At 43.6% G+C, this 23104-nt stretch overlaps 1 protein-coding gene across 1 annotated transcript; it reads left to right on the top strand.

The window, feature by feature from the left end:
* Positions 1-1660: 1660 nt before the first annotated feature.
* TMEM174 (transmembrane protein 174) lies at positions 1661-8440 on the top strand. Its single transcript, XM_010127934.2, has 4 exons — positions 1661-1782; positions 2204-3117; positions 4386-5037; positions 5995-8440. Exons 3-4 carry the CDS (start codon positions 4406-4408, stop codon positions 6095-6097), a joined length of 735 nt encoding a protein of 244 aa, XP_010126236.1. The 5' UTR covers positions 1661-1782; positions 2204-3117; positions 4386-4405; the 3' UTR covers positions 6098-8440.
* The last annotated feature ends 14664 nt before the right edge of the window (positions 8441-23104 follow it).

Genomic DNA, 23104 nt, shown 5'->3' with positions numbered 1-23104 from the left:
AGCAAACATGTCAGCTTTCATCATGCTCCTCCCTCTATCACATGTGCAGGTGTCTGGACAATTAGATATGGAAATACCTTCAATTTGGTGTGCCTGCTGCCAAGACAACATTCTCTGGGAGCAGATAAAACCACTTTGCAGGTAGATACAGTTGTGAGCAGCTGGCTGAACCTGCTCCTCGCAGCTTATTTACGTTTTGAGGTTGTCAGTGCAGCAGTACAGGGCCCCAGGGTGTGAGGTCCACTCGTGGTGGTTCTTTAGGTATGGCTCCTACACATGTAATTTGTGTTTTCCACTAAAGATTCTACATTGTCGTAGTTCAGCCCCGATTGAGACCAGACTACGCAGTCTCTCTCTCACTCCCCCCACCCTCCAAGAGAATAGGGGGAGATGATGTAAGAAAAAACAGCTCAAGGTTTGAGATAAGGAGGGGGAGAAATCCTTAAAATTACCGTCACGGGCAAAACAGACTCGATTTGGGGAAAACTATTCATTTATTTCTAAAACTAGCAGGAGAATGAGATAGGGAACAAGATAAACCCCCCCCCCCCCCTTCCGGGGCTTAACATTATCTCTACCACCTTCCTCCCAAGCGGCATAGGCGGGGAAGAGGGAATGGGGGTCGCGGTCAGTTCATCACGCGTTGCTTTACACCACTGCGTCATCGTCGGGGGAAGAACTCCTCGCATTCCTCCTCTGCTCTATCATGGGGTCCCTCCCATGGGCCACAGTCCTTCGTGAAACTGCTCCGGTGTGGGTCATCTCTTCCACGGAGTGCAGTGCCTCCAGAACATCTGCCCCAGTGGGCCCTCCACGGGCCACAGCCTCCTTCAGGGCTCCACCTGCTCCGGCGTGGGGTCCTTCACGGGCTGCAGGTGGATCTCTGCTCCTCCATGGACCTCCATGGGCTGCAGGGGGACAACCTGCTCCACCATGGTCGTCACCACAGGTGCAGGGGAATCTTGGCCAGGAGCTGCATTACTTCTCCCCCTCCTTCTGAACTGACCTTGGCATCTGCAGCCATTCCTCACAACAGGCTGACCGATGCCTCTCAGGATCCTTTTTACATCTTATTCAGTTCTCATCTCCTCTCCACTTCTTGCAGCCAGGCCGGGCCGAGTTGGGCCCAGTTGGCTGCCTGGCGGGAGGCCAGAGGGTGAAGCCTGCAAGGCCCACAAGGCTCACGCCTCCCCCTCTCTGCCCCAGCTCAGCTGCCTCACATCTTCTCCTCAGTTTTTTTCCTGTTTTCCCCTTCTTAAATACATTATCGCAGAGGCATTATCAGAGGACATTCTGCTACCAATTGGCTCAGCGGGTCTGCCCTAGGCCCGGCTGAGTCCACTGAACAAAGGGGAGTGACTTCTAGCAGTTTCCTACAGAAGCTACCACCTTAGCCCCCCCCATACTAAAGAAAACCAGAACATACATACAGTAGATTTTTTCCTTATCTAGGAAAAAGTCTCGGTTAGTAAAATCATTGGATTCTGAATCTCCCTACAATTGAATGTTTTGTTACAGAGTTATGCTTTGTACCTACTCCTTTTAAAGCCAACCAGTGTGCAGTAGTAGCATGGTATAATTTTCTTTTATATGACATCTTTTGCATGTTTTGTGACGAAGTCCTTCACTATATTACAATTCTTGAAACAGGTTAGAGAACTGAGGAGGTGCAGAGCATTACAGCAAACCTACTTCCAGCAGCAAGCGCTGTCAGGGAAGTCTGCATTGGTGACAGAAAATTATGTAAAGCAAAAGAAAACAAAGCAGTGCTTGTGTTCAGAGGTAAGGTCCCTGAAGTAGATGGGAACAAAACTATAGTAAGACCTGAAAACAGCACTCATTCTGAAAAACTCACTCTGGCCAGTTCATTAGGTTTCACAAATCTATTTTCATTTGTTTAGAACTTATTCCCAGTAAAAGGGGATGCATTTAGTAAATCAGCATCTTTAAGTGAGTTCCTAGAACATACTTGGCAAGGGAAAGCACTGGCCTTAAAAAATCAATGTGATCCAGTAATCTCTTAAGACCTTGACAGCTGTCTGAATGCAGCATTACTGCTGTCTGGGGAAATAATGGGAGAAATGTGGGGAGGCTTTGAGGAAATTATATCTTACAAAGAGGGGGCAGTTTGCAGGGAAAGGTGTAATTTTATTTTAGACCCTACTGCACCAAACAGAAAGTGTTTTCCATCCCATTTTCAAAGTTCAAGTGACAAGTAGCCTTGGAAGAAACCGGCTGTATTCTCCACCTCTGCTGTGTGCTGTGTACTTGCTCAACACCTGTGAAGTCATGTCCTAGGCCAGAGGCGAAGAGCATCAGCCACGGGATGATGTAACACTCAACTTGGAAAACTCTGACTCCTGCCAGCATCTATGGACCATTGCATAGGACTGAGGAAATGCTCCAGCACAATTCTGTTGCAAATAGCAATTGCAGAGTTCTTGAATAGATGAGCAGAGGAAGGTGACGCTACATCTGTATATACCATTAGTTAGACAGCTGTTAGGATATAATGCTGCTTTTAAAAGGATGTTGGAAAGCCTGGCAGATTCAGCAAACAGCGACAAGAATGATTCATCGTATGGAAAATCCTGACTTGCAGCAAGCAGTAACAGAAGTATATTCCATTAAGTTTACCATATGTAAGGTTAAAAGTGACTTAGGTTTTGGCTATAATTACCAATGCAAGAATAGCTTATCTAGTATTTCAACACTTTCTAATTTACTTGTCCTTACAGACAATCTCTGCATTGCAAGCCCTAACACTTTGCTAAAGTGGTGGAGAGAGTGGTGACTAGACTTGGTGCTAGGGGAAAGGCTGATCTCGAGTGTACTTGTCAGAAGATTTATTGGCACCCTAGGTAATAGAAGAGAGATAATAGTGATTTTGGAAACTTTCCAGACATTTTTTAAAGGAGTCCAGCACTAATATTCCTCAAGGTCTATCTGCTAACAAATGAGAAAGACACATCTGCAATTGCATTCAGCATCAGTTCTGAAGGTGCCAAATTCGGTGAGTAGCCCCTTTTAGAGGTGAGCTGTTGTCACACTGTGTGTGATATGAATGCACAGTAGACTAGAGGTACCTTTACTGATTTTGAAGAAGCAGTCTGAAAGGTGAGTTTTCTAGTTATAGAGCTATTTTTATCTTATAAATCTCAAGATAAGCTTGTTTCCCCAGAGCCTCTGGTAGCAGGAAATAGCATTATATGTTCTACTACCTGACGAGTGATCTCTGTCCTCTGTGCGCTCCCCTGCCGTGCTAGTCAAAACAGATCGAGTAGTTGGAGGTTTTTCCTCCTTAAGGAATTATACAAATATATTCTACCAGACCCCTCCAACAGCAATTACTTTAGTCTGAAACTGTTAGGAAACAGAAGATCTCAGCATTCAATTAATCTGTGTGTTTAATGTATGGGGCATATGTTCAACTGAACAATTCATTCTGACGTAAAAAAAAAATATTCTGAGTACTTCTGAGTACAGGATAAGATCCCTCGCTTTACCAGGTTTAACATTACAGGAGATGCTTTCTCATTCATGCATTGGTGCGCTATTCAGGGTATGTGGGCTTTATTCACTAGAAACTTTGAGAAAGGGGTGGAGATCCCACAAGAAAAAATGTCCACAATTAAGGGGAAATTACAGAGCAATTACGCTACCTTCAAACAGCTGGAAAGCTTTGGCTGGCTTGAAACAGCTTTTCTCCCGCAACCAGCAGCTCTCCCAGGCTGTTCAGCACTTACCACCCTGTTGCTGCTTACCCTCCCACCCACCACTCTGGCAAAATATCAAAAAGCCTACTTTGATTTTTTTTTTTAAACCACAGAAGATCTGCACTGCAGAACCAACTGCAATAGAGGTGCAGGATTGGCTATAAATGCCACCCTTCAGAGCACTGCAAAGCACTCCCAGCAGTGGCCACACATTTTCCTGCCCATCTGGGTTGCTGGAGTGGTGGCCCAAGGAGAGCGGGAGTCACCACACTGCTGTTGACTGAACGTATGCTATCCATATGTTGGATGCATCAGCTGGTAGGGGGCCTAGGAGAAGCTGCGGTGGCTGCAACTTCCTTTCTCTCCTATGTGGCGTGGGCACAGAGAGGAAATATCAGTGGGTGCCAAATTAAAGAAGAGGATTAAAAAAGAGATACGCAGCTGTGCAAGGGTGAAGCCATTTCGGAAGCGATAGCGGTAATTCAAGAAGTCTTTAGTGATCACTTCAGGCTTCACTTCCCAGACCTTTATTCTTCTAAGCAAAGTTTATTCTTTCACATGATGGACCCTGTTAACCATACATGCACAAAGTTCTTGTATAACTAACCTGAACCTTCGACTTCAAATGCTCAGTGGAGTCTCTTACAAGCCCCATTTCTCTTGAGGCAGAAGAGACATTATACTCAGTAATGGAGCAGAACAACAACAGTGTAGAAGATTTCTCCTTGAATGTCTTTTCTGTCACTCCTTATCAGCCAAACAGATCCGATGTCCTGGTGTCAGATGGGGATAAAGCCGGAGCCACTTTGCTCTTCTCAGGTGTGTTTTTGGGACTTGTGGGGATCACTTTCACTGTAATGGGATGGATAAAATATGATGGCATCACTCACCTGGAGTGGACTCAGTTACTAGGGCCTATTCTGCTGTCTGTCGGGGTGACTTTTATTCTGATTGCTGTTTGTAAATTTAACATGCTTACATGCAAGCCCTGTAAAGAAAGAGAGGAAAATACCTCAGACCTTGACCAGACTGCAAGTGGACAGTCCTTTGTCTTCACCGGCATTAACCAGCCCATAACTTTCCACGGCGCCACAGTGGTACAGTATATGCCTCCGCCGTGTCCAGCCCAGGAAGGCATCGCTGTGAGTCCTGGCTACCTTCACCCAGTGCTCAGCTGCTGCGGTGCTGTTTCCTCCAGCACCTCACGGATTCCCACCCCTGGCTCTGCTCACTTCTGCTCTGCCTACCCCCTGGATAACCTGGCTTTTACTGGAGACGAGAACTACGCTGCTTATCCTGCAGAGAATACCAGGGATCAGAGGTACATCTTCTGCAATGCTTTAGTGTGTTTGCACGTAGGCTTCTGAGTATTTTAAGTGCTATATATGGTTTCAAAGGAAACAAAAGCTAGTCCAGGGTGTTATCCTTCTTCAGATATTTCTTTTTTCTTTGTTGGGAGTATTTCTTGAGTAAGGACTATGGAGACATAATTTTTCTGGAAAGCATTTTTATCTAAATTAACCTATTAATCCCTTTCAATTTTCAGTCTACTAAATCTCTTGTTATTTTTGAAGATACTAGTATATATGCTCCTGTTCATAGGGGGTTTTTTTATGCTTGTCTTACTACCTTCAGACTGTTGACCAGACAGTTATTATATGTACAGCCAGAAGCTTCCACTCGAACACAATCACAACACACTAGTCAGCACACAAACAGCGTTTTTGCAACAATGCAAGAATCAGCCTTGAACCAGATGCTCTCCCTCCTGATTATGCCTGGTCCCAACATGCTCCTCTCTGTAGCAACCTCCCAGCCCTTACTCTTTTCCTAGTTTTGGGGCATAATCAACATTGCTGATATTGCAGAGCAGTATGGAACTGCTTTAATCAGACAAAATATTTTTATATAGTTCCTTCCTCTAAGGTAAAATATTCTAATTATAGGAATTACTCAGAATTATATCCTTCATAGAACACAAGTCACTTTTTAATTTATCAAAGTCTGTTTCAAAAACTGCTGACTGACAAATCATCCTCAGCAACATGTGTGACAGGCATAGGCAGCATGAAAACAAAGGTCACCTGACGCTTTTATACTTCATGAAAAAATACACAGCAAACAGTTGAATCGCAGTAAAACTTCATCTGGTAGCATTTTCTCAAAAAGTCAGGAAGTGCTTTCCTCAGATAAGGCTGAAAAGATGCAGCACCGAGGTTCTTTGCATGCTTTGTGTTTGCTAAATTATTTTTGCACCTGCTCTTCTTCCCATTTTCAGGTCAGAGGACAGTTCTGACGAGCCAGAGGAACTGCTGGAAGACTACACCTGTGATGACTTGTCACCTCCGCGTTACGAGGAAATATACCCACTGTCTTCGTGAAATAACCATGGACGACAGACAACAATTCTAAGAGATGCCAGCTTTTTAATCCCTGAGAATATTTTCTTTAAACATTTGCTTGATAAGCAAGTTTTTCGTAAGATCCTGGTACTGATACATAGTTCACTATCACTGAAGATATTTAACCAATCCCTTTTTTTTCTCCCTCAAGATTCGTTAACCCTTTGCTATGCAGTTTAATGGCAGAACTATTAGTTATTTAATAACATAGCTATTAAACTCAGCGATCTAAATCCATATCATGGTTCCCCAACAAGAACAATTTTCAGACTTGCTCAGACCAGTGTGAACTGTGAGTGCATAAGATGTTTGTGGAAGGCCATGATTGGTCCTGGATATTTAGCATCATTAGAAAACACTTGATTTATTCTCGGTGTCTTTTATCTCTTGATTGCTTGGGAAACTTCAAAAGTGCTTAAGTGTCTGATCCATGAAAGTGTCTATAATGTCTTAATTCTATCTGATTTCTTAGACTAGTTCACTGATTAATAAGTGCAATCAACAGATTAAGATTTCCTCTGCTTGGTTTACCTGTACAACCCAGTCCTGTAACATTTGTGGAGCACTCTGCTTGAGCCAGAGCTCAAGAGAGAAAATACAAACAGTGACCTCTGCCCATTTTCACACAGACTTCCAAGAGATCCTGCATGCATCAAATGCAGTTACCTTCCGCACCTGAGGGGGGGAAGCACTGTCTCCAGCCAGGAGTCCAAACAACTACTAGGCTAATGTCCCTAAAGAAAATTAAACCTTTCTGAAGCCTTTGACAGAGACGTGTAGTTCTACTAGTTTTAAAGGCTTTAACAATCACAGCTTCTCCCTGCTGCACCCTCACTCTACTGGAGAACTGCGGTGGAACCCCTCCTGAGGTCCCTTCTGGTCTGAATGTGTGTCCTGGGCGCACAACTCAGGCTGTAGCTTCTCCCAGAGCATCCAGGCAACTGTAAGCTGCAGTGAACTTCCTTGTTCAAGTTCAGCTTTCAAGATCAACGTGGTTCCAGGCATCTACAAATGGATTTACAGCCATATCTAATGAAGGAGGAGGTGCATAAGCTCCAAAATCTAGAAATCCAGAATAGAGGTCCCAAAAAGCTTTGCTCAAGAGTTGTCTAAACCCCCAAGAATGCCATGAGTTCTTTCATTTTTGTTTTGTGTTTCCACATATGCTTCAAGTTCTGCTTTTGAGTGTGCCTAGAAGTGCCCTGACAGAGCTGAACAAGTCAGCATCTCCCCACGCAGGATCCCATCAGTTTTGCCCGTCTCCTTCAAAGGGCTCAAACCAAAAGCTGTTCTCAGCCCACACCTGCTGGAGCAGGCACCAAGCAAAATTATCTAGAGGGCAATGGCCACTGTCCAAAGCAATCGAGTGGCGTGCTGCTGGTGTGCCTGTGGGTCAGTCTCCTGGCCTGGAATAGCACAGCTTAAAGCAGATGTCCATTGTAGAACGCATGAACATTCTCTTACTTGCCCACACAGCTGTCTCAGGTCCTGCCAGTTGTCATCAATCTGTGATTGATCTCATTGATCTTATTCCAGAGGGCTGGAGAAGCCTGGTGTTGGGTACGGGCAGGCAGTACAGGATGAACCTGGCAGCTGGAAGTCACTGAGTGTCCATGCAGCCTCCCTAGCAATCAGGAGACATGGCTCTGGATGGAGAGGTGCATCCACAACATTGTCTGGTTGCACAGAGCTGCAGGTGCACACCAGCCTCCCTGTTCTGTATACCTAGAGGGTGCCAAGAAATCAAGCATTTTTGGAGGGGCGCAAGACAACCACTGTTCTCCGCAGTGACAGACATGACACCAATGGATGTCATATTTGGGACACAGCATTTAAACTGATTCAAGGCTGGATTAGCAACTGCAGCAGCAGCTACTGGTCGGTGACTACAAACTATATGCAAGGTTTTCCTCACTAGAGAAATACAGGGCACGTGGGTTTTCAGCAATGATGGCCTGGTGTTACCAGGTAGGCATGTGTAGTTGGAGAAAGGCAAGCACTCTGTGTTCAACATGATCTCTACAGGACTGAGTGAGAAAACAGAAGGTCTAAAAATAAATGCAAGTTTCTCTTATGGAAATCTCTTGTGCTTCTTCCAGAATTTACACAGAGGTGAACTCATCCTCCCTCCACAGCAGGGAAGTGGAAGGGCCCAAATCCCCAGTTAGTTCCACATGGACAGATCCCTGCACTTAGCACGTAGTTCTGCTGACTCCAGCAAGCACTGCAGGAGCACAGAGGTCAGGCTTGATGGATCCAATTGCAGGACCAGGGTCAAAATTTCTACCCGATCACCCTCCCCCACAACAAGAAAATTCCTTCAGTCAGAAACCATAGACTTTTGCTCCTGCTCTTCCCCCGCCTCCCCCCCCCAATATATGGCATAAACATGTTTCTTGGGGTAATCATAGCTTTCTTTTTATGACATCAAATCGTACTGTCAGAGTTAATATGAGAAATCTGGAAGGTTGCACTGTGGACTCCATACTGGTTTTAAAGTCTACTTCTGTAGACACTAAGTTGATTGAAAGAGCCCTGGGTTTCTTTTTAGAGAGAAGGCTGAATAATTAAATTTAAATAACTACTATTAAAATTATCTTGACCCATCAGATTAATTCTGCCTGAATTCTGTAGGAGTCTTTTCATGCTGCACAGATGTTTGAGAAGCTCTAGTCCTATGACATTTCCTTGCTGGCCTGACTGCTGATTATTGTTTTTAAGAATAGAGCAATATTTTGTGAAGACTTTTCTTACTCCTCTCCCTTCCAGCTTCTACTTGCATCCTTTTTTTCTATTATAACAGTATTTTTTTTTATATTTAGAGGGGGTTTTTTTGCTTTTGTCACTGTATCCTCAGTGATATGGCCGTCACATGAATTTGCCTCTCAGCATTATGATCTCTCTGCCCTATGGCAAGTTAAAGAACAGACTTATTTGACCAGACTTACGTTCAACCAAGGTGAACTGATGCAGCTCTGATTGATTTTACTGATTTAATTCCTCAGAGCATCTGGAAGATTGTATTTGAGATTTTACTCATTCTGCTTTACTTTAAACTAGTGCTGTTTAAGCAAAATTACCTTCTCCCACATTGCGTGCAATGCTGCTGCAGATGTGCAGAATGATGCTTTATCATAGTTAGATGCACCTCAAATTCTAGCTATAGCAACAGAATGTTGTATGTGAGTATTTGACTATGTAACACTGAATGGGCTGTTGGGATTTTTCCTACTATGACTCCATTTATAAGATTTTGACCATAAGCTAGTTGAGACATGTAGAGACATGTCTGTTGGTATAAAGCTGAGCACGATCTGTTCATTGCAGTAAAAATTCTGCATAGAGCTGCTCTAAGATCAAGGGGATATTTCAAAACACTAAATGCCACGTGCCAAATGCAGCTGCAGGGTGCGAATTTCTTCTCAGATAAAATCAAAATCTGAAGTTTTATTTTAACATCAGCGCTACCGTATCTGTGAGGAAGCACAGGAATATACGAGTCAAGGTTTGCTTTGCTTTGGTCTTGTAGCACTTTCATCACAAAAGACAAACTTCGACCCAGGTACCTGTTTCTGCCACTAATGCTCCTGTGCAAGTGCCAGCATATACATAGCCAAGCCGAAAGCCCGTGCAAGCGGGTGCTCAGAAGTAGTTGTGCCGAAATCCTTTAAAGAGTTATTTTTAAACCGAACTGGGATTTAGGAAATTGGGGTATCGGAGAAAAATAAACCTGTAAGTAGGGCTCGTTCCCCTCCAGAGAGCCCTAGTAAGGCACACGGCAGCCTCCGGCGCGGCGTCCCCGCGGGGGTGCTCGCCCTCAATCCCGAGCAGAGCCCGAGCCCCGGCTCCCACGGGGCCGCGCTGGCCCCCCTGCCCGACCTGGGCCGCGGCCGAGGGGGTTCACCCCCACTGCTGGCGCCCCACCGCCGCCAGGGGGCGCCGCAGTGTCTCGAAGCGGCTGGCCGGGGCGCCACAGTGTCCCGAAGCGGCTGGCGGGGGTGACGCCGGGGCCGGGGCCGGGCCGGGGGCCGGGTGCAGCCACGGGCCGCGGGGCTGCTGTAGCAGCGGCTGCCTCCTCATCGCGGCCCGGCATCTTTCGGGAGCCGGCGGGTCCTCTGCTTTTGCTCACCCGCCCGAGTTGAAACTGGACGGCGTTAACGCGATCGGGTGTCCCCAGGGACTCAGCAGGCGGGAAGGATGCGGAGCTGGGTACATTTTAACCTGCTGCCTTCCTGTATGCCGCCTGGCTTTTGAGCTTTTCTCCCGTACTACCAATACTAAAAGTGCCATTAAAAATCACCCTGAGCTGCCGCGCAACTGAGAGTTGGCTTGTTTAAGGAAAAAAAATACCTGTGGTGAAAGACCCAGTGAAATCACCGAGGAACTACGTATCCCCACTCTCATAGGAAGAGTGGACATGTGGAATGACTTCAGCTTGGGGAGGGATGCTGCACAGTGCACTCACATGCACTCTCCTCCTCCTTGTCCTCACCCCTGTGACCTAATGGGACAGACTTCTCTCTGCATGAAGGAGCAGGGAGGAGTCCAAGGGTCATTTGCGAAGAACTAGGGCATGCTGCTTGTATACAGCACGTAAGATAATCTGTGCCTGCTGCAAGTATCATTATTGGCTCCACTTTAGCTGTCAGAGCGAATAGACATCAGCAAGATGTGCTTGAACGTCGCTATTGCCGCTGCATCCCCAAGCGTGCACCAGCGCGTCTGGCAGAGACGCACACAGCACAGCCAGGTGGGCTCTCATGGGCTGTGCCTGCATTAGCTGAGCAGCGCAACTCAGCAGGAGTGGGTCCGCAAAGTGAAACAGCATGTGCGAAGAGCAGGTTGGAGAGGTTTATGTCAGACATCAGTCCTATGGCCTCAATACTGCTTAGCAGCTGAAGTACAGAAGTGGTTCTCCTAGTGCGTCTTTTCTGGTTCAGCTTCATCCAATAGACTTTATTCAGCTCACGCTAGTGATGTGATGCAAAGCCTTACAGGGTAAGTGGGGACTGTAGTCAGAGTCTCTTTCAGAAGTGCCTGATTTAGAAACACTCATTGCCCTACAGGCATTGGATGACTTGCAGCAGCTGCAGGAGTCACATGTGGTGGAGCAGACCCATGTGGACCTACAAGAAAGGCTTGCCTCAGCTTCCTGACACCAGTGAGTTCATGGGAGAGCCTCTCCCAGTATTGATGGAGGTTATTTTGAGAGGTGTTAGGGCACCTCTGAAGTTACCTGGAGTCTGATTTTGAGATGGAGCAGGCTTGTGTCTTTCAGAGCAACATTTGCAAAGTAGTGGAAAAATTTTTCCACAGGGAACGGACAAAAATGGCTCCCTCGCTCATGTGATCAGTCAGGAAATGCCCTCCTGAGCCTCATTCCATATGTGATAACAGCACGGGGTCGAGGGGAAATCAGCAATGCCATATTTGCTTGTATCTGTGCCGTATGTGCCAAATGAGCAACTGATTGCAGCTACACATGCTGTTTAGCAAATATTATGGGACATGCTGTAGCATCTTTTATAAAATCCTAGGATGAGATTATTGCTCTCCTGTTTGGGTTATATTTGGGTTATATAGTCAGATTTTTTTTTAAAAGATAGTGGATGCTTTTTGTTTATTTTTTTCAGGTGAATCACCAATCTGTTAGATGCTGTGCTTGCTGCTTAGAGAACAGGACATGCTATTTAACAGCCCTGGGTAGATGGCCTGCTATTTTTGTGTTTTAAATAGCTACAGCTTCCTCTTTACTTACCATTCAGTGGGTACTATCAAGAGCTTAACTTTAAGGTGAAGCTTCAGGCTTTGTCAGCCTGAAGACATACCTAAAGAAATAGTGGACAATAATGCAGTCCAAGTAGGTGACTGCCAGAAAATAAATAGATGTCTATTTTAAACTTCTAACCATGAAACTGGTTGTAGCTTCCATGCTAACAGACATCACTTGGGGTGCCCTTCTTGGGGCACATTATGGTAAATAGTGAAGTCACATAGCTCCAAATTTGCACATATGTAATCAATGAACTTTATAGTTTTACTAATCCTGATAAAACATTAAGGCAAAATAAATACTGTTTTTAACGGTATTTGCTCAAATAAGGCTTCTATATTCCACTTCCCCAGATTTTGCCCTCAAAATCAGAGGTACTTGAGTGTTTTGCAATGTGCCAACACTCCACATTATTACAGAGTCTTCTGTGTCTTTTTGGTCTTCTGCAGATACTCAGGTGCTTGCTCCTCCTGCCCTCCAAGCTGGCTGGTCAGGGGCTGATCAGGACACCCATAGGGCGCAGAGCCCCTTGCATCAGGATTAGATTTTGACCAGATGCCTTTTTTTCACAACCAGAATGAGCACAGTTGTGTCTGTAAAAGCTGTGCAAATACACACATGCTTCATCTTTACAGATCAATCACATCAGACATGGACTTTATTCTTGTGTTTTAAGATCCTTAAATGTGGCCTTTATTTATATCTTACCAAATCCTGAGAGGCACAGAATGCTTGATTGGATGAATAAAGGCAGTAGTATGAAACATTTAATGCTTCTTATGTGTTTATTGGGTTTTTTTCCAGCCTGTTAAAACCTGGATATGCTGGGAAAGAACAAGGAGGAACACAAAGAAGCTGCAGCACAAAACACATCTGCAAATCCTTCCCTTAACTGTAGTGGCATCAAATTCCACCCAGCTTCAAGAAAGCCACAGGGCAAAGGAATAAACATCCAGAAAAGTGGGAAAATAGAAAAATAGTGAATTGTGGGAATGCCAGCAAAGGGTGGCTTCTATTCTTATACTTCCATAATGAGAAGGAAAGACAGGGAAAAAAGAGCAAGTAATGAGGAGGGACAAAAATGGGGAGCTCTTCACCCCACAAAATGACACAAGTGAACATTTTCCTAAATAGTGTTTTGGTTAAAAATAATTCCTTAACTCTTCCAAGTGAACACATTTGAGATTTCCTCCTAGAACTGCATTTCTGAATAAATTGCATGATATTCTAAAAAGCTGCTAGATAGGTGTGCGAAGCACAGAAACACACAAATATAGATACAGAGGAACACCAGCACGCACACTCACGGAGTAGAATAACTTGCTTAAAATCACCTACTGTAGGGCTGTGTCAGTGGGAACTGGACTAATGTGGCAGTTGATGAGACTGCAGCACTGGGAGCATCAAAGTGGAAAAGATTTGCACGACTCCTGCTGTGGTAGGCAACTGCACAGACCCTTTCATAAATTGTTCAAGCTCCGTGTGAAAATTAGTTAGGATTTGGCCTTGCTTTTAATGGAAGGTAGGAAAAAGTTAAGAAGAGAGAGTAAGACCCAACATGGCAGAAAAGAGAGAACCAAGAAACAGCTGGGGGGAAAAAAATAATAACTCTTTTTACACATTATGCTACCTGTTTTAAATGCCTCTACCTTCTCAGCCCATGCTCTGTGTGTTGCATTTAATATTGACGGTTAATCAAAATCAAGCAACAAATGTGTTAATCTTTAATGTTTACTTAGCCATACAGACCAGGAGGTGGTGACCCACAGGGTAGAATTACTAAGATGTTTTAGTTTTACATTATGTGTTCAAGTATTTTATGTCACCTTTCTGTTATTTTCACAAAAAACAAACCCTCCTCCATCTGCTTAGTAAAAAAAAAAAAAAAGTCCAAATGACCTGCACAACTATGCCCCTGGTTCCAAACAAATAATGAAACCTTAATGTGAATAAACATGCCCTCATAATCACAGCCGGGCTTGTGATCTAACTGAATAATAACTCACTTGTAATATCATCAGCTCAGAATGAGTATCAGCCTGAGTATTGTTGGTGCAGGTGTAACTTAATGAATTCAGGCTCATTTTACCTGGCATTTAGCTGCTTATATTGGTGTTGGAAGTCCTTCAATTTTTCACCACCAGCAACACCATTAAACTGCCACAGAGCAATATAATCAGAGGTTTTTCTTAGACCCCATAAAACAACTAACAAAAATGTTATGGCTGCCAGATTCATCATGTGCTTGTACACATCCAGCAAACAGAACTGATTATAATAATTTTCAATTGGCTATTATTTTTTGCTATTGTTTCCACAGTGTATGAAAATCAATGTAGAAGTACCAAAGAAATAGTCTAGTCTGAAGAACTCACTGTCAAAGGCGTAGATATGATAACAGGATCCTGAATGTGGAACAGGATTTCTGCTTCTGTGCTTCTCTGCTGCACTAGGACACGTATTTCAGACAAGCAACGAGGACAGAAAACAGGGTGTGATTGCAGAGTCCGTTTATATCATCTTGAGGTGCCTGAGTTTAGGTAGTTGATATGCACATGCAAGCATGCCTAAAATACATACATCTTGATTTAACCTATTAACATACCTCTATATTAAGTTGCTGAAGACTGAAAAACAAGAATGGAACTATTAGGAAAATAGTATCCATTGGTATTTTTCAGAAGTTGATGTTATTGTTCATTGTTATCAGAGCAGAAACCATTTTCATTGTTCAGTTTCCTAGGAGTGAAATACATTTTATAATAATAAAAATATTTCAGAATTTGTATCTCGCAGATAAATTTTCCATCTTCCATTCACTAAAGAGACATCTAATCCTAATTTGATGGCCCTCAACAGCAGAATTTTATGTTACCCTGCTCTCTTGCCTCTCACCAGCGTGACTAACTTTGCCTGACCTGTCACAGAGAACAGGGATAAATGCATCTGTTTCAAAAGTGGAAAATTACACACTACCTTTCATGCTTTATACACTAATATGTTTTTCAGCCCTCTGTTAAAACTTTGAAGAAGCTCATTACCTGCAACATTGGAATAAATTCAGCCCTGTTTCCCTAGGCACAGTCATTTAAAATAATGTCACTTGCCCCCAGTTATGCCAGATTGGCCTGATACATATGAAAAATAATTATCTTCATATCAGGTGTTTGCTGCCATTTACCAGCCAGCTATGGGAGCTGAAGAATATGATGAACTCTTCAAGATAGCTTTCATCAAAAGACTGCCAGAAAATGTTCAAAACAGAAATATTTACTGCTTTTATAAACGGTTTGTAATTAACATATGAATAAACTGCATATTTGAAATTTTACCAACACAACTATTTTCCCCAGGAAATCACAGTTAAAAGCTGAAGTGAACGTTCCTTTAGAAAGTGCACTTTGTTTATAGAAATAGTCTTAGCAGTTAGTGTCTGGCAAAGCTTCAAACTCAGAATTACATTGGTAATTTTAACTTTATCATCTTAAATAGATCCAGTTTGAATGTATGAATACAAGCAAAGCAGGACAGACCTCAAAGAACTGTCTTTAGGCAGGCTTTATTCTGTCCCATGAAGCTTTGTAATTCTTTCTGTTATTATTAATAGCTGTTAAGTGCTGACAGCACGCTTGGCACTGAATGAAACGCAGGAGCAGACATGGTTCTTGTTAGGGGTGGCCCTCGGGAGGCCATTTACTGTGTGTAACAACAACAACAACTTTATTGGAGTGGTAACCCACTAACACAGCTGCAGCTGGGGTGTCAGGAGATGTCGCTGTTTAGACGAAATAGTGATGTGCACATGCATGCGGATATGACTCCTTCACGCATTAATTTTGTCGCAGCTAACAGGGCTATCAGCTGAGCAGGCAAAAATTTCTGAGGCTGCTGAAGCAAAGCCATGGCTCAGAGTGCCATTTCTGCAGGGTTTCCACCCTCAGCAGCAGGAGAACAGGCCACTGGGACAGGCTGAGCACTTGGGAGCGTCACAGGTGCTGGGCGCACTGGGATGGCAGGAGGACCTCAAAGGTTATAGCAGGTTCAGCCACGGGATTAAAAGGAAATGGCAGAAAAGCACAGGCAAGAATTTCAAGCAGAAAGCTATCTTGCGTGGATGGCTTCCTTTTGAGCCAGGAGCTACGAAAGTGTTGAGAAAAAGATTTAAAGGGACTGAGGGGATGGTGTGGGAGGCAGCTGTAGACCCTGAACCCAGGACACCTGGAGGGATCCGAGCTGGTGCTCCAGAGCAGAAGACTGGGTCTCTGCTCTTCTGTGGCAGGGAAAACTGGCATCCCCACTGGACACCGTCTGCCTACAGCCATGGGTAGCATGCAGAGATGATGCCAAATTGCTGACCTTTGAGGTCCTATCAGATGTCACTGGCTAGTTTTAGCCTAGCCAAGATCAGAGCTCCACTGCATCATCATCTGTGGAGGGTATAAGAGAAAGAAGAGAGGCAGTGGCAGCCAAAACTCTGCCAACAAGTGCACACTTTAACATGCACATGAGCCAGGAGCCTTGCAGGGTACATTTACCCCCCTCCAGCTCCTGATCAGGTGGCTGTGCAGTGCCCAAAGCAAAGGAAAAGGTGACTGGCTCCCTCACTCAGTGAGACTGGTGCTTACATCCACCAGTGCGTCCAACCTGACACATAAATGCCACAAAGGCAACGGTGGCCATCCCCTGCTGTTTTCACCTTTGGATCTGCCCTAATACTTCATCCCTGTCTCCAAGTATGGCTCTTCGTATTGCAGGTGGAGTTGTGTTTGCTTCTGCTTCTCCAGAGATCTGCTCCACTCACAGCCACAACCAATCTGATGTTAAGCAAGTCTTGCTGGGGTCTTCTGACTTGTAAGGGCTAAAGCTTCGTCAGGACTAGACGCTGGTGGTCTGTGGGAGGTAAGTTACCCCTGGGCGTACAGATGCTGATTAGTGATAGTGACAGGAGAACGTAAGTCCAAACAGATCAAATAGGTCTCTTGAAACTGTTTATCTCAGTTTCATTGTAATTGTCTGGCTGGCTTGTTTCCTGCTGCACCAAACCTTCCCTCCCTCTTCAATGTCACCTACTCTCACCTTCTAACAAGCCTCCTCCCCTCTTTGCTGTCTGCTTTCTAACACCAATTTTAGATGCGTCTGCTTTGTGAGTGCCTTTGCCTAAGAACAACCAGATTGTCAGAAAATGCTTAATAACACTCTGAAAACCACATAGATTTAAGGTGTTACAGCTGGGTACGCAAAAAAAAAGATTAATTCAGAAGTCATTAGTCACCTGTGGCCATTTAGGCTGCAAAATACATGAATGAAATAGATTTTTTAACTTCCTAGGGAATAGCCTTTCTTTCCATTCTACTATACGCAGTGCTCCCAATGTTGTGATATTTCTGCTTTTCTGTAAACCCATTGATTCTGTCTGGTGTATTAACACTTGAGTTTGCAAAAGCTGTTCTCTGCACAGTGTCTGGAAGAGTTACACCCATTTGATCATGCTGTATTTTTAAAAGGAGCATTGGAGGGGGTAGCATGGCAGGAGGAGGTCTGCAGGAACTGCATAGTGACTGTGCAGAATGAGCTAATTTCCCCATGATTCCTCTGCTGGGAACATGCTCTCATACCTCAAGCAAGAGTAAAGCTGTGATGGCATTATTTGCAGGCAGGCAGCACGGGGTAGGTATTTTCCAATTCACCAAAGGGATCTGATATCATAGGTACCCTGCCCAGATTGCTGGGATCTGCTGCGCTGCAGTACCAGAGGCAGAAGTTCCAGCAAGGCCAGAGCTGGTTGCCTCAGGTACCAGCAATCATGTGGTGGGGGCAGTGTGGAGGGCTGAACAAACTGTTTGAAAAGCTGAGTAAATATTCAAACAGTTCACCCATGATGCTACAGCTGGACTACTAAGAGTGTCAAGGTTGATATTCAGCTGTGCTGCATCACGTTACAGTGGCTATGGAGCAGACCTCCTCCACCCTCCTTGCACCACTGTGCTGACATAATCTTAGTCTAAGGAAAAATAAAAGACACAACATGCTGGCCAATCCGTAAGTGGCTCATTTGCTAGAATATTTTGATTGTGACAGCAGAAATCATATATCTGTTACAAGACAGTGAATAGGAAGCACTTCACTGAAGCGACTGTTGTCTACGATAAAATCAGTTTTTATATATCCTGGGCTTCTCCTTTCTTTCAAAGAAAAACCTAAATTAAAAACCTGGGGACAGAGAATATATCTCCCTCACACTGTTTACTACTGCTTGCTGCATTTCACATCACGGTCATTCTTTAAGCCCAAGGCCATTCCCTGTCTCCCTCCTCAACAACACGTCACACGTCCACTTGACGTGTCTCCTGTTTCCTTCTGCACTTCAGCACAGAGTGTGCTTGATTTAATTGTTTTTTAAACACTAACTCCCCTGTCATCACACTAAGAAGAGCAACCTTGTGCTTGTACCGTAGAAGTAGCCTCTTTGTTTTGCTGTTGTGTTAGTAAATTAACCAGTGTTTCACTTGTCCAGTATCATTGCAGATAAGATGGTCATAAAGGCATTTCCAAGCAGGCTTTGAGAAGGATTAAATGTAGAATTGCAAAGTATCCTAATTAAGGCACAAAATAGTCCTGGCAATCCTCATGGTACTTAATATGTCATCTTCTTCCTATCTCTTAAAACCAATAATCTGCAAACCACCACTATATTGAGCGTTGTATCTGCTATAACTTATGTCAACTCGGATCACACCCCCTCCCCCCTTTTTCTTAAACAATGTTTGGCAGCCAACTAAGTGTGGAAACTGGACTGTTTTACATTAGTCAGCAGTACATTTAAATCATTCTTACCAAATGATTTACTGTGGATTACAAATTCTTATATGGCACTTTAAGTTAATGATTAGGCAAAGTAATATATCACTAAAATGATTGGGTGCACATGTATTTTCCTTCGATTATTCTAAATTTCTCTTTGGTTTGGAAGACTTCTTTACTCATATTTTCCCCAGCTGAAGAAAAAAATATGTATTTTTTAAGAGGAAAAGGGTAGAAGACCCCAACATTTCTGCCTGTCTTCTCCAAATATTGCTTAAGTCAAGAGGATTTTCCTCCCTGCAGGAGTATCAGGTCATGAGGGGACACTAGTGATTTGGTTAGTGGTCTCCTGACAGATATTGGCAGGTATCAGTATTGCACAGCATTTCCACACCTTACAGGGGAAAAAGCCAGAGGGAAAAGGATTAAGACTTTATATCAAATGGAATAGTGAATGAGCCATCTGCAAAGACAAAATGTTATGCCAGAATATGTAAAGTGGAGTATTTCATGGGAAAAAAAAAAAAGAACACCCAACCTATACTCAGTCTCCATGCACAGACATTTCTGCAGACTTCTGAAAATTGTAGGTGTCCTACAACAATGGAAAAAAGGGATTTGCTGACTCTGTCTAATAAGCAGACTTTGAAATGCGAGTGAAAGAAAGGTAGAGCACACTAATAAAACATGGGCTGTTGCGCCAGGTGCTCACAGGTGACTGGAATCTTTAAAAAGAAACAGAGACATAAAAAGAAATTATTTTTTATCTTATTGCTGTGGGCCAGGATCCTGCAAGTGCTGAAAGATAACAAGCAACTTCACATTTACAACATAAATGAAATAAGGAAGACAATTATCTCTGCTTCAGAGGTAATAAAAATAAAGGAAGCCATTCATCAGTGCAAAGTTACCTCTGTGTAACTGCATGCAAATCAGGACTTGTGGCCCGAACCCTGTAGCCTGTTGCATGCAAACAGCTGCGCAGTTGGTTTCACTGGGGTTGTGTGAGGCTGCGACAATACGTTCATGTAAGCCTCATGCTTGGCATAGCAAAAATAAGCAAGATATGCATTGTATACTCATTTTGGCAACAGTCACATCTTTCATCTGCAGTGTTGGGTGGTTGACAAATAACAGACAGGATAACTGCAATATTTATTTCATTTATTAATGGGTCTTACTCAAAGCATATAGCAAATTAAAAAAAAAAGGTGCCAGAAATGAAGGAGTGATCTGATATTTATTATTGTCTTCTGCTTGGACTTCCTTATCTGCTCCTCAGATTTCCAACATATTCTGTAACAAATCAGACTCTGTACACTCCTCAGAGAAGTCTATCCCAGATCATACCCTAGGGGGTACACGATTTCCACCATAATGACTCTTCATTAAAGTTTTTAAAGAAAGGCAGCTGTCTCCTCCTGCACCAAAACCAGACATGTTAGGTCTTAATAATCTTCATCATCTTCATCATCCTCAGCCAATGCCAACACTCAAGAGATGACATGAGGAGAGAGGCATTTATAGAGATAAGATTTCAGATCATCAGACAAGGCTAATGCTGTGTGTTGGCACTAGGACAAAACTGAGAACCACTGCCAATCACAAATCATAGGCACAATGTTGTCTGATGGAGTAGATCAAGCTGGATGATGTTCAGGAGCAGTGTCGAAAAGGAGGGTTCAAGAGAAATCTGATCCTGACGTGAACAAGGCAGGGATAACTATAGTAATATGAGCTTACGTGCAAAAAATAAAATCACAGATTCTCACCCCATAAAATCACTAGACTGTGATACAATAAGGAACAAAAGCTGTCACAAACCAGGGGCGACACCAGTCAGTCTGGACTGAAATCCAGAATTCAGCCTGAAGTGCCCAGGTTTCCTAAATAGTGCATACACACCAAAGAAGAGGGCCCAGGCAATTAAAAGGTAGAGCATGGAGCTGTACAGAATGGGCTAATGAGGGGGAGCACATGAAATACTCTCCAATCTTCTGCAGTTTAAGCATCTGATGGATATCTCTGTAGGAACCTGTCTTCACCCATATGAGACCTACATGGCCTGGTACCCTCTTGGGGTCAGATGATTCACACAGAGCATGCAGTTTATCTCAGATGAAGGAAATGTTACCATTGGCTGTACAGTTTGGTTTTTTGTTTGTTTGTTTGTTTGTTTGTTTTTGTTTTTAAAGTGGATTATAGCATTTTATCTGGAAGTGGGAAGGATGGCTTAATTTCCTGTCTTAGCTCAGTGGCTAGTGGTTTATACTTGCATCTGTCCTATCCATAAAAGCGTATACCTTTCTCATTCCTCTTGTAGCTGTACGGAACGAAGAGTTTAGGCTAACACGGTGAAGGAGCATGGCTGTAGCCTCATAACCAGCATTGCTTGGAAGGCATGGGAGTTCTGGGGTTTTGAGTCCTCTTCTGAAGAATTAAAAATAAAAGCATTAGATTAAAAGTATTAGCAGACCAGGAGGTAGGTACCAGGAGCATAACTAAATGCCTGAAAACCAAGGATCCAGAGCTCTGCTCCATCCCACTGAGTTTTGGATTCATTTCTGCAGTACAGCTCAGCTTGAGAAGGGCGGTAGCTTAGATATTCACACAACCAATGGGTGACATAGATTTCCTTTAAGGTTTTTTAGCCTCTGAGGCTGAGGAGGGCATTGAACCCAGGTCCCTCACTTCTGTCTCAGTTTTATATATGCAATGGGCTCCATCATTAGTCCTGTCTTTCAAGCTGGCATCTGGCAACATATCTCATCCAAAATGAATTATGTCCAAAGTCAGATCTTCCTGGTGTCTCCTGCATGAGCTTAAAAGTCACCTGCTCAGATAGGTCACATAGGGAAGAGCTGGTTAGGGAGAAAACTGGCAAAAAATAAAATTAATATTTCAGGCTGAAACGGAAGTCTTGGTATCTACATTGCACTCATCAGCCCTTGGGAAGGGAAGGGGGAAAGACTGGGTCATAACCTTTAGCAAAATTGTACAGTGGTGCCCATAAAGACTTCAAGTCCTTCTACATGGCCAGCAAAGTATTGACTGGGACACCCAGGTTTCTGAATTTTGAACAGACTTAAATAAGAGTGATTGTCTTAGGTTTCAGAGTAAAAGGGTAGGGATTGTAACTCTGGAGAGTTACACAGCAGCCTAGTTGGGATTTTGTGGAACCCACTGGGCATCCAGTTCTTTCTCAGCCCTCTCTAAATGCCTATATATTTCGTTATATCTTGCATAAATTGTCCAATGTTACACAACGGGATAGTGATGACAAGACAGCTCTAAGCATTGGACTGAGTTGCTTCTGCTTTCAAAAAGGTGAAGTCTAGTACATAAGAGTTTTGTGTATACTCCTCTGTGAGCTAGAAGAAAGACAATCCTTGCTAAGCAGTCTCCGTATAAAGGCCAAAGACACAATCCTAATGGAATTTATTTTTTCTTCCAGCTAAGACAGCAGGATTGAGCCTTGAAGTATCTTTGTTAATCTAGTTAATAGATTATTGTCCAAAGTAAACATATTTCAGTAAGTGCAAGACTGGTTTTTTCCTCCCTCTTTCCGTCTTTTGTTCAACTTCAACTCAGCTATTTATGATTCATTTCATGAGACACTAGGTTTTCTCTGAAGGCACTAAAAAGGGCCAGAGCTATCAAACAGTTTTAGTGACTAGTGCCAACAAGGAACTGTTTTCCTCCATGCTATAAAACAGGCACTGTCAATAGACTACAACCGGCAATAAACTATTAAAAAAGGAATTTATGATGGCTACTTATTATCTTCCTGAAATAATGTTGTTACAAGGCTGCCCTTTCCAGTCCTCCACACGGATCACAGGGCAGATGTCTAACAAAGGGAAAGGCCCAGATCCGAAGGGACCGGCTGCAAACAGCCCGGGAATTGCCCCACGTTGTGTGGGCACACTCCGCACCGGGGTTTCAAAGCAGCAGAGCCACTGTCCGACATTGGATTTAGGCTTGTTATACACAAGTGCTTGATTTAAGGTGGGATCTTAATGAAATTACGAATAGAACATGCTGAATCGTTTTAATAGCTAAATATCAAATTATGTAAGAATGTCTATTATTGTTTAGCAAGGAATTGGTGAACCACAAGGATAAAATAAGAAATGGCACAAACCTCAAATGGAATCAGATCTGCCTCCTTTTTCAGATTTCGAAAAAAAAGTCCCAGTTCTAGTCCTTGTCCCTTCCTCTCCAACCCCGTAACAGGCTTTCTTCTTCGCTGAAGTGTCTGCCTCTGTTAGGTTGACATTTGACTGTGATACGGATCTGTGATTGCTGTAAATTGTGGTGTACCACTGGCATCAGTAGGGCTGTCCTATCTTACTGCAATTAATGAACTGTTGCCTCCAATAAATATTTTAGAAAGAAGGGTGAAACGATAC

This window comes from Chlamydotis macqueenii, chromosome Z (assembly GCF_036417535.1).
Source record: "Chlamydotis macqueenii isolate bChlMac1 chromosome Z, bChlMac1.mat, whole genome shotgun sequence".
Taxonomy (NCBI): Eukaryota; Metazoa; Chordata; class Aves; order Otidiformes; family Otididae; genus Chlamydotis; species Chlamydotis macqueenii.
Note: the sequence above shows the minus strand (reverse complement) of the source record. Positions and strands in the feature narration are given on the sequence as shown.

Bases quoted from the DNA above. Each gene is read 5' to 3' on its own strand.
- TMEM174 (XM_010127934.2), top strand. From the start codon at position 4,406: ATGGAGCAGAACAACAACAGTGTAGAAGATTTCTCCTTGAATGTCTTT. The intron at 5,038-5,994 runs GTACATCTTCTG...TCCCATTTTCAG, and splicing joins GAGAATACCAGGGATCAGAG to GTCAGAGGACAGTTCTGACG.